The sequence below is a fragment of the Mizuhopecten yessoensis genome, unplaced genomic scaffold (genome assembly GCF_002113885.1).
Source record: "Mizuhopecten yessoensis strain PY_sf001 unplaced genomic scaffold, ASM211388v2 scaffold4025, whole genome shotgun sequence".
NCBI classification, from domain to species: domain Eukaryota; kingdom Metazoa; phylum Mollusca; class Bivalvia; order Pectinida; family Pectinidae; genus Mizuhopecten; species Mizuhopecten yessoensis.
The window spans coordinates 422,275-438,210 of NW_018405338.1; the positions used below are offsets into that span (position 1 = coordinate 422,275).

General features: G+C 33.4%; 1 protein-coding gene across 2 annotated transcripts; it reads right to left on the reverse strand.

Annotated features, from left to right (window-relative positions):
- Positions 1-1,812: 1,812 nt before the first annotated feature.
- On the reverse strand, positions 1,813-13,455 carry LOC110448375 (transcription factor E2F7-like). Of its 2 annotated transcripts, none has more exons than XM_021494570.1 (12): positions 13,199-13,455; positions 10,840-11,404; positions 10,315-10,394; positions 9,890-10,020; positions 9,028-9,178; positions 8,426-8,496; positions 7,762-7,846; positions 7,075-7,218; positions 6,313-6,384; positions 5,421-5,489; positions 4,537-4,710; positions 1,813-4,144 (listed from the first exon to the last, which is right to left on the reverse strand). In XM_021494570.1, the coding sequence occupies exons 2-12, from the start codon at positions 11,394-11,396 to the stop codon at positions 2,886-2,888; spliced, it is 2,793 nt and encodes a 930-aa protein (XP_021350245.1). In that variant the 5' UTR covers positions 11,397-11,404; positions 13,199-13,455; the 3' UTR covers positions 1,813-2,885. The 2 variants fall into 2 exon arrangements, with proteins under 2 accessions (XP_021350245.1, XP_021350244.1); XM_021494569.1 differs by lacking the exon at positions 13,199-13,455 and adding an exon at positions 12,476-12,712.
- Positions 13,456-15,936: the final 2,481 nt, after the last annotated feature.

A 15,936-nucleotide genomic window follows, 5' to 3' on the forward strand; every position in this document is an offset into this window, starting at 1 on the left:
CCTGCCCTGGGCAAGTGTGACTACTGTGCGAGATTATAGGCTTGATAACCCAGACAACTGATAATACATTAACCTCATGTCTTTATACAATTTGAAAATTAAGTAATTCAAGTTAGATAAACATGATAACCAACCACCATTGGTTGTGGAACGTCCTAGTTCTATTATCTCAGAAACGGATTTTAATATTTCTTTATAAAACGTTTTTTTTTAATATTTTACTGAAAGCTTTGTATTTTGTTATTTTTGATAATTTGTAAACATGTAAAAAAAAATGTGCCGTAAAAATGACATTATTTGTTTCTATCAAATACAGGTTTACTTTCACTCAAAGTACCTGGGGTGCTTTTGGGTGGATTATGTAAACAAGAGGCCCAAATGGCCTGTATTACTGATCTGCAGTTCATCTTAAATCTGTGACCTCCAAGTTGGTCAATGCAATGTTTTTTAAGGCTAAATATAATATTTTTTCATCATATGGATCTTTGTTGAGAGATTTTTCTGAATATTTGTTAAAGATTTTAAGCGATCTTGGTAGCTCTTCATCCAATATCATGCTACACACCAAAGAACACAGGCCTCCTGTTTACTCAAAATAAGTTGAAATGTTAAAAATATTTTACCACTGTGACCTTGGAAGTGGGTCTAGGTTATTGAATAAGCTGTTCATCCTAGCATTCTACCGGCCAAATATTATGACCTTAGACCTCCATGCTATTCAAATGAGCCTGTTTCGAGGGTTTAAACTTTTTTGAATATATGAACTTTATTTATTTTACAACAATTATGAAACAAGTTATTGTAACTTATATTAATCACTCTTGTTGGCCCGTGTGTTAGTGTGCAGGGGTCTTAATGTGGGAGGAAACCGAATTACCCCGAGAAAACCCACGTGGTCAGGCAGGCGACCCCATACCTTTATACATCTGATAGGGAATCAAACCCCCTGTTGCCTTGGTAAAAGGCGAGGTTTTAATAAAATTGACCTTGAATGTGAGACAAGGTCATTCATTTGACCAAACTTAATAACCCTTCAATCACCCTAAACCCCTAGGTTATTAAAATGTGTTATCATATTTGACACGAGTAGCCTTATGAAAACATTTCAATGTGATTCAATTAAAAAAAGTTGTTTACAGCCCTTTATTCTAGCAACCTACCGTACTGACCCGTTGCCTCTTGATTATTTGAAGATTAACTAAAAGTTTACACCTTACATAGAAAGTGGGTCAAGGTCATTCTGCCACACAAACTTGATTTTCAAAAGTTCCTTAAATGTTTTGAACACTGTGATCTCGAAAGTGTCGGATATCATGAACTTACAACTCATCATCCCTGCATGCAATGTTAGCCGCCAATTATTGTGACCCAGGCTTCTTGGGTGTTTATAGGAAAGTCCATTATTGATATACAAGTTTGGAATAAGTCATGACAAAATTAAAGGTCCTTGAAGCGCTACCTTTTATGATGATCTTCAAACTTTTTGATTCCGAAGTACATTTTATCTGATTAATGAAAGAAGAAGAAAAAAACCCAACAAGAATTTGTGTAGCTTCATAACATTAAATCAGTTTCGCAATTGGTAATTTTTTTCAATGTCTTAAACCGATCAAATGACTTATAGATATATAGCAAGCCTACGATTTTGTCATACAACATATTCCAAGCCGGGTACAAAGATGTTTACTGGAAGCGGAACTCTTTGATCGAGAATGATGTCCGCTCAGAGCAGTTTTTGTTGGTTTAATTTTTATACATATAAATGTACTGTAATTGTAAAAGTAGTAAAAGAACAACCCGACTCAACAAATGTAGGATATCATTAAATAGTTTATTATATTAGGTGGAGGTTTCCCTGTACAGATAATAATATATATACAAAATATTCTGTGCATGTTTTAAATTAGTTTATAGCAAAATTGATATTAGGCACAGATGCATTAATTAATACATTAAAAAAACCTAAAATATTAAAAACTTAACAATTCTGAATTGTAGTGACTCGAGATAGTTTTAAAAATACTTAATCATTCTTGATACCATATCTTGGATGCAAATGATTGAAATTGATGATATATATATTTCTGTGAAATATAAATACAAAAATCTGGCACTAATGAGCTAATGAATATTCATAACATACATTGAATGCAACAAGTGATAATTCATAAGGTACGCAACAACCAAAAAAACATTGAACCAAGGAGAAGTGATGACAACAATGAATCATAATTTACGATGATGATGGAGATGAATTAAAAAAAAAATCAATCATAAAGGAATGAAATTAAAAATTTTTAATTAAAAAAACCTAACAAACTAAAATAGTGTTGGATGGTATCACAGTGTTGCTAACTTATCTCTGAGCATTGTTTTCTGGTCATTCTACATACACAACTCCATGGAATTTTTCTAGTTACTTAAAAATCTCACTTTAAAAAAATAAAAAATAAAAATAAAATTCATTTAAACATCCACACCATTTTCCTGTTTGATTATAATTAATTCTCAACAGACAACATGACTCGAGATAGACTAGCTATCTTTACCATGCCTTGCATATATACTGCCCACTTATACAGCTGAATAAAATACATCAACATATATACACACACGTGCACATCGTCATTCTTGACAACATTCCGGCACTTGAACTATTTCCTTCTACACATTGCATGTACACTCTCGGATAGTTAATAATTAACAAAATGCATAAAAATATCGGACAATCAAAATCATTCAATCATAAAACAATAAAATCACACACAACTGAAAACTAACATCTATTCTGAAGAATTCCTTTTCACAAGCTTGTAAATCCATGCACCAAGCAAAATCTCGTAGACACAAATAATAATAACTACTGGTAAATTGTCTTTGCACTATTAACAGTTGACACTGGCGATATCTGGGAGATCAAGTTTCCTTGCCGTGGAACTTGAGATCTCTTTGGTCATTGAGGGCATAATGGACACGGATGGGCTTCCGCTCAGGAATCCACCGGGAGTGTAACCGAAGAATTTGGAGGACGGAACCTGCAGTCTCTCTGTTGGTGTAATAAATTGGGAGGCTGATAGTATTGGTCTTTCGGTTGGTGTCAATAAACTATGATTGGTCACAGGAACAGGACTGGTCAGTTTTGCTGATGCCATGGACATGCTCTGTAGCTGTTCCACAGTTGAGAAGGTGCATTGGTTAGTGTGAGTGGTTGGGAACGAGAACATAGTCGGACTAGAGGATCCGCTCTGTGGAGTAAGCGGTGGACTGAATGTGATTGGTACCATGAAGTTGATGGGTTGTCCCTGAACACCGGAGGCACTGAGTGGAACGCCCTGGATAATTTGCATCTGTGGGGTGAGGTTTGACATGTTAGACTGGCTCATCTTTGGGGTGTGGACAATATGACAGTTTTCAGAGGTCTGGGTCATGTGTCCAGTGGGAAACTGGAGTATGGTTGGCGATTGGTTCGGCAACTGAACAGCTATTTGTTGCATATTACTGCCGATGCATTGCTTCACCTGAGATTGCTGGACAACTGGAGAGGTAGATTCACTTGAAATGTCACATGTAGAGTCGTTGTCCGATGGAGGAGTGGAATATTCAATACGGATCCTTTTTGAAGGATCCATGTCTGGACTGCCACTGTGCGGCCTCTTGTTATTATTAGCACTGTCAAGAGAACACACAATCGTTTCCATAGAACACACAATTGTTTTTGGTTTTTCAAGCACTGTTGCTGAATTTGAAGAATCTACGATTTCCTGAAATTCTCCAGGCTTCTTCAAATTTTTGTTGATAGGAACTGGCACTTTGAGAGATTTTAGCACAGCATCAATCTGATCCTTTGTTAGGGGGATCAAGGTGGCTTGTTTCTGATTAATCTGTGATGTTTTCACAACAATTGTCTCAGCCACCGGTTGGTTTGGCATGTCTTTGCTCGATTCCTTTGGCATGGCAATACTGACCATTTTCGTGGTGACCGGTTGTACTGGGAGTTTGTGAGTGACGGCCGGTCCAGTGCCATCGGAGTTGACTATTTTAAACTCGCCATTTGTTTGTTGTAGAATGATATGTTTTCCCTTTGGTTTGATCTGCCTCTTGGAATTCTGATGTACATCTTCCTGACTTAAGCTCTTGGGGAAATCTGTGAAAAAGAATACAAAGAAAAATAGTAGAATTCCATCATTTTAAAACATAATATGTTGACAGTTGTTACTTATAGTTTAAAACCATACATTTTCCTCCAAATTAGTACAATATATATTAAATATATTCTCAAAACATCTGCACTTTGCAAAATGTTCAACTTTACCCCCCCCCCCCCAAAAGCTCTAGGGTATATTTATAAGCAAGTGCATCCTCAGGACACAATTTCGAATAAAACACATTCTGAAGAACAGCGAGATACCACCAGAATGAAGTTTGACTCTAGGACTACTGAGGAATCAAATAGGATATTATAACCTTTGGCTTTGAAATGTCCCTGGCTCTATACAATTTTTTCTTTTAAACTGTCTATAAAAAAATAAAACCTACCATCCTCGGGCTGTTCACAAGTTGGACTAGTAGGTTGTGACATGGAAGCATACAGTCTGTGGCGCTCCTTCTCTGCTACTTGGCAGATTTGCTCGAAGGAGGAATTGCGCCGGAAGGAAGACTTCTTCAGGCCTGGAATATCAGGACTTGGAGTTGATGAGGTGCTTTGGTCACCTAGAAAACAAAATATAAATGTTTTATAAATCACTGGCTTCAACATGCCCCAAATATATAAAACTTGCAAAATTTCTTGGAAGATTTTTTTCTAAATTTAATCAATAGAAATGGTTATTGCCGAAAGAAACATTTTTTAATGTTTTTATCCATCTCAATTAAAATTTTATAAGTAAAAAAAAAATGATCTTCAAAATGATGCTTTTAACAATTTTTAACATGACCATAGTTTGATTTTATAAGAACATCTCATAAAACATTCAATATGGACCCAGCCCGGTAAGAAATTAGGTCACCAATCAGAAATTTATGCTATGCAAGATAAAATTATCACTAAAATTGGGTTTTACTGAATTGGTATACAAATTACATGTCTGCACGGATATATATAGTGAGTGATACAGTATATGAAATAGACATTTTAGAAACATTGTTTTCAAAAACAATTTCCACATGTTGAAAATGTTGAAGAATCATTATTTCAACATATTCAAAGAAAAAGGTTGGTTTGGAAACTGTTGAAAAACTGGCCTCAGTTTCATGGTTGTTCATTTAGCTTAGGTTTTCCTGATTTTTTCTCTCTGATAACATCGCTAGATTTAAGCAAAGGATTATTCCTGTAACGGGCCTAGTGTAAAAGCAGGCTTGCTTCCAGTGAAATGTTATCAATATGAAAGAAATCCTTAAAAAAGTATTGTCAGCATACATACCATCAGAAGCACTAGGTGTTGGGGGAAAGCTAGGTTTAATGGGTTTGTAGGGACCAACCAAATCAGCAACTGAAACAGAAAATATATACACTGAATAAAACTTTTGATCCATCTTTAACCCAGTTCATGAATGATCAATTATATTATCAGTGATAGTGCTAACCATTTCTAAAAATGGTTCCAAAGCAGCTATGTACTGATATCATTAACATAAACCGAATAGGACACATTTCTCTCTCTAATTTATATTAAACACATCTTTACAATTTCTAAGGGTCCTTTAGCTCCGAGTCAATGCCAAATCAGAAGGAGCTGAAAAGATTTATTTACCTAATTCATTTTCACAGCTTAAAGAAATAAAAATAATCAATAAAAAAAAAAAAGTCTGAACTTGTGGGGCAATACTTATAAATAAAATTGTCTCCCCTTCTTCCATCGACACACTTATATTATATATATCCTTTTCATTTATCCTTTCCTTTATCAGGAAATGTAGTATAATATCTACCCATTTCAAATAGATTTTTTTGGGGTAATTACAATTAATGGGTAAATTAATTTGAAAATTGAATCAAGATATGATACCAGTGTTGCAATAGGAAAAAAGTTGGGATAAATTTTATTGAATTCTAAAAGGTTCCCCTTCCCCCTTCTTAAGTTCTTGTCACTGCTTGTGCCTAGACCATCTATATATATTGTAACTTATAAACACATCATAATCATCAGATTTGCAGAAGTTTTTTTATAATATGAAGTAAATCAAATACTAAAATGCAGCTAAAAGGAGACTCAAAATTGACTTTTTATTAAAACTACATGTATAAGATTGAGGATATTTAATGTTTAAGTTTTGTTTTCTTTTCTAGCCATTCTGTTGTTTTGAGATATTTACCATGCTGATTTTTGACACAATCCAGCAGTGAATGCCGTGAACTGGGTCTGTGATATCCATCGTTGTAACAAACTGAAAACAGAAATATTTTACTTTAACACAACAATGTAACACACATCCTTGTATATATATATCATACTTCGACACTCTCATCACTATTTTTCAAACAGTATATGATTGATTAAGCATAACTCATAAGACAAATGAATTCAATTCAATAAAATGAGCAAATTATGGATGTTTTTAAATTATGTAGCTAAGTGCAAAAATGTTTAACAAGTCCATTTTCAGGCCTGTTTTGAAAGTTTTAATGTCCGATTCAAACCACAATTGATTCTAGAAATTCATGACAAGTAATAGTCCATAATGCAGTCTTTGAATTTAGAATGTACACACAACATAGAGAATACTGTAGGTCCATGAAATACAGACTTTATATAGACCTACTGAAATTTAGAAAGAGGTGACCTTTACCAAGAAAATTTGAATTGTATATATATATATATAGTGCTTGACAACATTAAACAAAGAAAAATTAAAACCAAAACACGTTTTTTGCTTGCTAATGCCACTATACTTAATATCACACATCATAGGAAATAGACAACTTAGATTAAGAAATAAATTATTCCCATAGACCTAGTGATTTTTCATGGGGATTGTCTATGGGTCTATCAATAAGTTTGAATACTGGTTAAATGACTTTAATAACAGGGTTACAAATATTTCCCCCTAAAATCATACTTGTAACAAGGTACCCACCACTTATGTCCTTCAAGTTGTCTACATCTGGGCCGATGTATTTGAAGGCTGGTTTACGTCCTCGTATTTCTGTGACATGGACTTTACGGATGAGATCCAGACTAGTGAGAATATTGGCAATATCATACAATCGTCTGATTTTTGCTGTAAAAAACATAAATACACGACTGTTAACAAATATGAAAAAATTGAAACTGTAGATGTTCATGGACATTTCAATCATACAAACATCTGATTTTTGCTTTGAAAAGAAAAAAAGAACAAAGTACTGTTTACAAATCTGATTTTCATATTCATTAACATTTCAATACAATGTTACACCAAAAACAAGATTTATTTTGGTGCCAACTTTCTGCATCATTTCTATGCATCTGACCACAAACTTAGACTATGAACCAGTTTAGCCTGTATGAAAACATGGTAGTCTTCAAGATTTTCTAACACTTTTATTGGACACTTTTCTTTTGAAATTTAATCAATTTTGATGTTTTAAGAATCTGACCAGGTTGACCTTAGCATGTCACCATATGGTGTCATTATGCATTATACATGCAACTGCCTTGTACAACCAAAGGATTCAGTTTCTCTTCACGACAATAAAGTCATTTACAGTCAGAGAGACAATCACTCTGAGTAACCCAATCCAAAATTGATTGTCTCTGACCTCAACTTTAGTAGTGTACTTACTTTTGAATTTGGAATTTTCTGTCCGGTCTACATTTGGATCACCAATTAAAATCTTTGCAGCTAAATCCAGATTTACTGTCTTTGGCTGAAAGAAACATTCAAACAGTATGAAGCACACATCAAATATATAATGATACTTATTAAAGATAAAGGTAAAAAATGTCAGTGCAGTGGTTTTTTATTCTGCATTTTTTGGAAATTTAGGCCTTCTGGTCCGTAATTTGATGAAACATTTGCAGCTGAACATTTCAAGAATCTCCCTATATCAAGTGTGTGGGTAGGAACAAAACACCATCATTAACAAAAGAAACAGACTTTTGGCTAATTTGAAAAGCTGGTAGCAAATGCAAGGAGTTTTAAATAGATCTTTTAGACAATGGCAAAACATCACAAAGTCTACAGAAAAGTAGTGATTTGTTTAACATTAAACACTTTTCGCAAAGATTTTTCTTAACTGATGATTATATAAGTATGTCAGTGTTTGTTCCCTACTGAAGTTTAGATTTGGGGGTATCTTTAATACATTTTACAGATTCTGAACCCCTAGGTACCTAGTTACATCAGACAATTCTTGAAAACTTGGGGTACACAACCATCTGATTTTGGGGTGTCTGGGAACACTGCATGTATATATATATATATGATAAAACTTATCTACACTCACCTGGGAAACAAGAAATAACATCAGAAATTTCTGGCTCATGATTCCAAGTGACTTGTCCTTCCTCATCAAAGCTGGAACATGATTTTGTAATTCATGATAAAACGTGTTTGGAGAAGTGGTTTGAAAACTTAAATAATTTGGATGAAGTTGTACCACCTCAACAAGTAAGTATACGTTTATATTTTTTGTTTTTGAGTTTACTTTGATTGGAAAGTGTCAAGGGCAGTTTGTAAAATTTACATGCCCAAGTCATTCAAAAAGATCAACTGTAAGCTACTTTTCAGTGTTGCTACGTTCATTTAAAAAGATGTTAGAATTTTGAACATAATTTTGTTGTTCCACAAAGAATGAAATTTGTTTCAAACAAGATATTCTGAGGGCGCAAACGTATCAACCTCAATATATTGCCTCTCTCACTTTATTGACCACCCCACTTTATACAGAACATTTCTAATGTCACTTTTCTTCATCAATTCTTATATAGATCTGTCTTTAATATCCGATACATAAACCCACCCCTTTATAATGCCAAAACTTTGCATAACAAAATGAAATGTTGGCGGTATAAGAAGGTTTCACAATAACTTGACACGGCTTCATACCTGTTCCACCAGCTGGGGTACCCTTGCCTTTTAAACCAGATTCTTTGAGGTCAGCATCCTTGCTGTTTATCTGTTCTTCAAGTTCACGGTTCAATTCATAGTCCTTCACATTCCTGAGCTGCTCATCAAAACCCTCCGCAACACCCAACGCCTAAAGAAATAATTAGAATGAAATATTAGCTTAAAATAAGAGAAACCAAAAACATTGGATAATTTTATTAATTTGATATCTGATTGGAAATGAATGTATATTTTTACTTAGAATTTCATCTGAGTGATCATATTCTAAGTTTCATGACAATTATGAATAATTACTGTACACCATTATTTGTAAACTATATGATCATGACGAACCACCACATAATTAATTCTTGGACACAAATGAACTACACTACATACAGTATTTGTGATTGAATAATAAATTGAATACACCAACAGCACTTATTATTTAGTTCAACAATCCGAGTGATTTTTGCATTTATTTTCAGAACAATCTAGGGAAAGGGTCTTTATATGGCCAGAAAATCAACTAGTCCTTCTATATATATATATCGCAGTAGAAATCATAAACTGCAAAGTGGCACAGCATGGGTTTGTAAAATGTGTACAGATCACCTGTTAGCAGTGTTTTGCTACCCACCGAGTATGTGTCCCAAGGCTGTGAACGTAGTGAAACACAATATCTCATGTCATTATGAATTTCAAATAATGAAACTTTAAAGAAGTTGATTTTGTTGGTGATCATGAGGAAGGGGAATCTAAGCCTACAGAACTTGTTGTTGGCTGATGAGATTTGTTCTATTCGGTCTCGTAGTAGTGATTTAGTTTCTATTCATGTACAGTATTGAACAAACGGTTGTACCTTCAACTTTCCCAGCGTGTTGATCAGATTAGTCTTCCCGTGCCAGGCATATTTGTTCTTGGCAATCCTGCTGACAATTTCAACACTTTCCAAGACATTAACAATATCGTAGATTCTCCTCCGCTCAACAGCTGTGAAATAATAAACATTTAATTCATGATATAATGAAGTAAAAAAACATAACATCACATATACCTAGCATTTTCAAGGTAATTTCAAAATGTCATAGTAACTTTAAGTACGGAAATTATCAACTTGTATCTTTCTTGTTTTGCACCTTTCCATGACATAATAATAATTTTCGTTAAATTTGTGACCAGCATATAAGGGAGCATCTTCATTTCTTTGGTGCATTATTAATATTTGATAGATCTATATATATTAAAAATGTCTAATTGTTGAATCTAATTTTGAATATAAGTTACCTAATTCTTTCGCAACTTCATCAAGAGATATTTCACTGCTGTCGTTTATCCCTGGAAACTCTTTATACTTCTGGAGAAACCTGAAATCAGATTATAAATACTGAATGAAAATCAAGAAGACAACATATTTAGTTAAACTTATTCAGAATTTCTTTTCGACTTGAACAATGAACATACATTTAAAATGAAAATTAACTTATTTCAGTATTTCTAGAAATTCTGCGAGTCCCATAAAAATTCTATGAGTACAGGACTCAGGACTCCCATGTAGATTTATCACTGTTATTAATTTGGACTGGAGACTACATTATTAAATAGTAGAAAATGTGTCACAGGGGTGTTGATCTTCATATTTTGAGTACAAGTCTGCTGTTATAAGATTTTGAGAAATGTTTCGGGCTAGATGAACTGTCAGAACAATCCAACATATGTCATATGTTAATGTCACAATATCATCATTATGAAAATCATGAATTCTTTAATAATTGACAACCCTTTCTTGAAATATAATCTATTCCTGCTTACTTTTGACATAAAAGTCCTAGTGATTTTTCTTTTCTTGATCCAGGTTTCCAACTTTCTCCATCTAAATCTGGACAGGCATCTCCTTCAATTTCAAGTTCATCAACTTGCACAGATTTGTTTTTGTCTTGAATGGGCTCTTCATGAAACAATTCTTTTCTTTTGTCTCGACTTCTAATTTCTGGGCTCATTGCACTGAAAAGCATCTTAAGATTAGCAGTAGGTGTTAAGGGTGCTTGGATATCATCAGATTCTGGGGTCGGTGTTACAGAACGTTCTGTAGAACTAGAAGATTCTTCTGGTTTGACATTGGTAATTAATGACTGTCTTAATTTTGCTCGCGGAGATGACACTCGCTTTGGACTGTCTTTGTTTTCTTTGTTTTTATTCTTCACTAATCTGTTGATTCTGTCAATGTCTGAGAGTGGTTGATTATTTGTAGTTTCTGAGAAAGGGATTCGATCAGATTCCTGATCTCCTTCACTGTCAAGTCCTTCATCAGCAATTTCTAACTTCACCTGTGAGGGAAGCAAGGATCTTGCTAGCTGTATTTCACTCATGTCGAAATCTGTAAAATATATAATATAAATAGCATGAATTTTGTTTTAAATGTGTTAATATAAATATTAAAAATCATTTTGTACTATTTTTCAAACGTGTCAAGATGACGGAGATCAATAGCAATATGTACCACATCAACAACAGTGTTTTATATAAAAGGAACTCGCCATCTCCTATAAAAAAAACCTACAATATATATATATATAGGTGCCCATTCCAAAGATACTGACCTTAATTATTCTCAATGACAAATTTTGCTATATTTTCCCAATTTATGTAGGAACAAGTTGCTGTAAAACTCGTGTAGAAAAGGCACTGAGGCAACAATATTAAAAAACAACAACAACAACACTTTAAAAAACTTAATTTCCAAATTTTGTTTTAGTTTGACTTCACTCTTCAATTTTGTTTTAGTTTAAGAATTCACTTTGTGTTTCCAAATCATATAGTATACATGTACAATATTGATACAGTTCTGTAGAATATTTTTCTATTATTCGATTTAAAAAAAATGTAATTTCTGTTGGGCAATTAGATAGATCTATTAGTTTATTCCAACATTTCGGCCGTGATGTCAATTTTTAACATTGGATGTTCGAAGTTTCGGATAGCAAGTAAATGACAACAACTCTTCCGTGTTTCTGTCCTAAGATGTAAGCAAATGAAAATTTCATGTTATTTTGATGTTTGTCGACCTGTTTTGCATACATAAACAGTGTTTATTTCACAAAAGATATGATAATAAACCACTAAGAAACCAAAATATAACGTTGTTGACTGTGTTGTTTGGTTGTTATTGTAACGCTACAAAAATCGTACCAAAGACATTCCCGCTTTATAGCAGACATCAGTACGTAATTTTCAGATATTATGAGTTATCTTAACATTTTTAATGAAAATATTTGAAAAATATAAATAAAATGTAAACAAATGGTTCGCAAAATATGAGATGTTTCAACACACACCGATCGTGACGAGACATGTCACTTGTCATATCACAGAAATTAAGGCGCCAACAAAAAATTCGCTACGCCAGCTTCGAAAAAGAACCTGAATTAGCGTTGTACTTGTTACTTACCGAGAATATCTGTAAATATCCAATTTTCCATATTGATTATAGAAATCGTAACTAGCAAAACAAATATTTTCCGGTGTCTGATGTCATAGCGTTCAAAATAGCGGCGAATGTCTGCGCGTTCGAATTTGGCGCGTGATCGTATGCCTTACGGCCCCAAACATGTATATTTGAGATCTGTTTGAAGCCTATGGCCTCGCGTATCTAATCAAAACATAGTAAATTAATGCACCTTTTTACAGTTTGTAGATATATTTTCAATTTCATCATTAATCCATATACAATGTGTTTCGTTTAAATAAAGCGGTAACATCATTAAAACAAACAATCATAGCATTATCGGGGCTGTGACCCTGGGTCAAAATATAAACCAAATATTCGCGGAAAAAATATCTGAAGGGGGTGTAACATTTACAACCAATAATACAAAATATGTACCGGCTGATCGAAGAGAATGACGAATGTTCCTGAATATGTGTGACATGAAATATAGCTAGACTGTTTATTATATACTTTAAATGGTATATTTTCACTGTAAATTAGCAGATTCGAGTCGAGTACCTACATGTACAGACTTATGTAGGTCAACGTTGACTCAGATAAATTTTTGAACTTGTGAATAAATAGAACGGTTTTGACAACACCTGCTAGTTAGACTACTTCCTTTGAGATTGGAGAACTTCATTTCATTAACAAAATAATACAAAATTGTCGAATAACACTTACATGTCAAGCCGGCGTACGTCAGACTGCCTTCATTGAATCTTGGCTGGAGTCCAATGTACTATCTTTGGCCTATGACGGAGTGTTTTATCACGTTTGTGAGGTATTTTGCAAGTGCTGCATCCAGAAAGTGAATAGGTCCTTTAGTTACACATGGGTGTGTGGAATATTGCAATAATTTGTCTATCCGATCCTCCAGTTACACCCGATCAGAAATATTTACCGTTCAACGTACATCTACGAAATACTACTAAATTGGCGCGAGATGTTACCGTTTTAGTTACCGTAGGCCCGCCTACTTTGAGGTGACCAATCAAATCAAAATCTCTTTTGCCCGCGGTTATTGAAAGCCAATCATTGTGCCAATATGCCAAAGAGACGAAACGTCAAAGGTCACTCGGCTGAAAACATGTCCAAGCCTTGTCCTGACAGACAAGTCTGTGTAGTATAGCAACGTAGGTAACAAGCACAGACCAAACATCGATGACGATTATTGATCTTGTTCAGTACTGATTTTACGGTTTTGATGACGTATTTCCCGCGAAAATAGGCTCAGACAGGCGAGGTGGCTAATATTAGCTTGTGAAACCGATTAACGTTGGAATATCCCGCCAGTAAATATAGAATTAAAAAATGTAAACACAAAAGTTGGTGACGTATTTCACATCGAAGCAAAACTCGTGCATAGCATGCTTTTTGCACAACTTTTTTCCCGTGAGGTGTTGACCGACATGAAAAAAGGTAATTTGACAAGTAAATGCTTCTTAATAATATATTAAAAGTGCAGTTGTGAAAAAAATATTAAGAGCATATTCTGTATTCTTGAGAATCACACGTAACTGTTATATATGTTACTGAAGCTGACATTTGACAGATGCTGAGATGGGCGAGCCTTCTCCTGTGACTATGTGATGAAAACCCTGTTTGCTTCCAAAATATACAATCATTGAAATATTTTATGATGTTTTTAAATATACACGTACAGTATCTGAAGTAGCTGTGAGATGAACTAATGAAAACAATACAGAATTAAATTGATTTAAACACTTTTTTTAATTGACCCAATGAAAATTATATGTAATACAATTTTGTATATTTTTTTTTCAAAACATGATAAATCGTTATTCTTACATGCAAGAAAATTAAAATGAAATTCATACATTACGTACATTAATACATTTAATGTTAATTAACTTCTTTACAAACCGAGATAAGCCTTAATTAGGTATTGATAAAAAAGTGCTTTGTCAGTTATTCTATCCCAGAATTATTAGCAGAAATATTCTCAAATTTTCATCCACACTATGATTGATGTAAGTTCATTACAAAATATTCCCAGGTTTAGATAATGGAAATAAGTGACATTTTGTATTTTCAAGCAGAGAGCTTTACTATTTTGACTTCTAGCTACACATGAAAAATAAAATGGAGAAAAAAAAGTCTGTTTAACCCTGCCCATTTTTAGTTGGTTATCGTTAATGATTACAAATTGGCCTCTGGAGATGTTTTTCTTAGAAAACTTGAAGATAGATGACATAATATTGTTTTGCCATTGTGACTCCATGCAGCCATCTTTATGTTGGCAAATTGCCTGTAGATATATATATTCATTACAAGGAGAAATGGTTTCGCCCTGCTGCATCTTTTTCCACAAGTTATACTTTTATTGGAGTTTCAAAGTGTTGTTTGAAAAGAAATTTCTATTTTTGTAATGGTATTGTTTTCTTATACAATTAATGAAATCGTTAATTTAAACATCTATATAAATATAAAATAATATATAAAGTTTAATATCCATGCTTAAATACATAATTTTACTGGTAAAATAGTACATTAAATATGTTAACATGTATATTGGACAGTTGATATAGATTTACAATTTAAGAGTTTGAATGATTTTTGGAATAACGATTATTAAGTTAAATGAAGTTTGAAGAAATGTAACCCTAGCTCGCAACGATATAAACACACATGCTATACTTACACACATATACAATTATATATACACTCACAGACACACACCTCTCACAACTCTAAATAGGCGCACATACAAACACGACTACTCGCACTGTAAATGGCCTCAAATGTAAGTAATAAATCACTTGCATAAAGTACATTGATTAGTAAAACTGGATTAACAATAGGAAGTTATTTAGGTGAAATTAGAAAATGGTGTTAAATGTACAAAGAGTCCTAATGTGACTTGCTGATTTTCTGGAGTTCTGGTAATAATAGTGAAAATAATCTTCTTGATTATGCTTATCGGTTCATTTACAGTTCTCTGGTATTTAGCTGTAGTGCAACATACATTGTAATTACAATTGCTAAAAAATCTTTAAAAAATCTTTTTTTTTTTCTTGGCTGGGGATGGTATTAAAATTTTAAATATCGTTCATTCCAATTGGAAATAGGGAAAAAACTGTCCTGGAAAAAAGCAATAAAGAGGTGATGGAATTCAGGAGTAAATACATTTAGATAAATAACTTAAAAGAGTACAATAGAAAAAATAAATAATTATTTTTGTCTAGTTTTGAGTGATTGATAATTTTTTTTAATTTCTAAAAAAATGTTAATCCTAGCATTTTGTAACCTATAATGTTTTTTCCCTCTCTAGATTCACCAATATTTTAGTGTTTTGTACAAAATAATCATAAGGGTTGCTTGCCAGTGATAATTTTTGTCCACAGGCCAAGAACAATTTTTTCTGATGCTATAAAGATATATGTGTACGATGGCTAGTT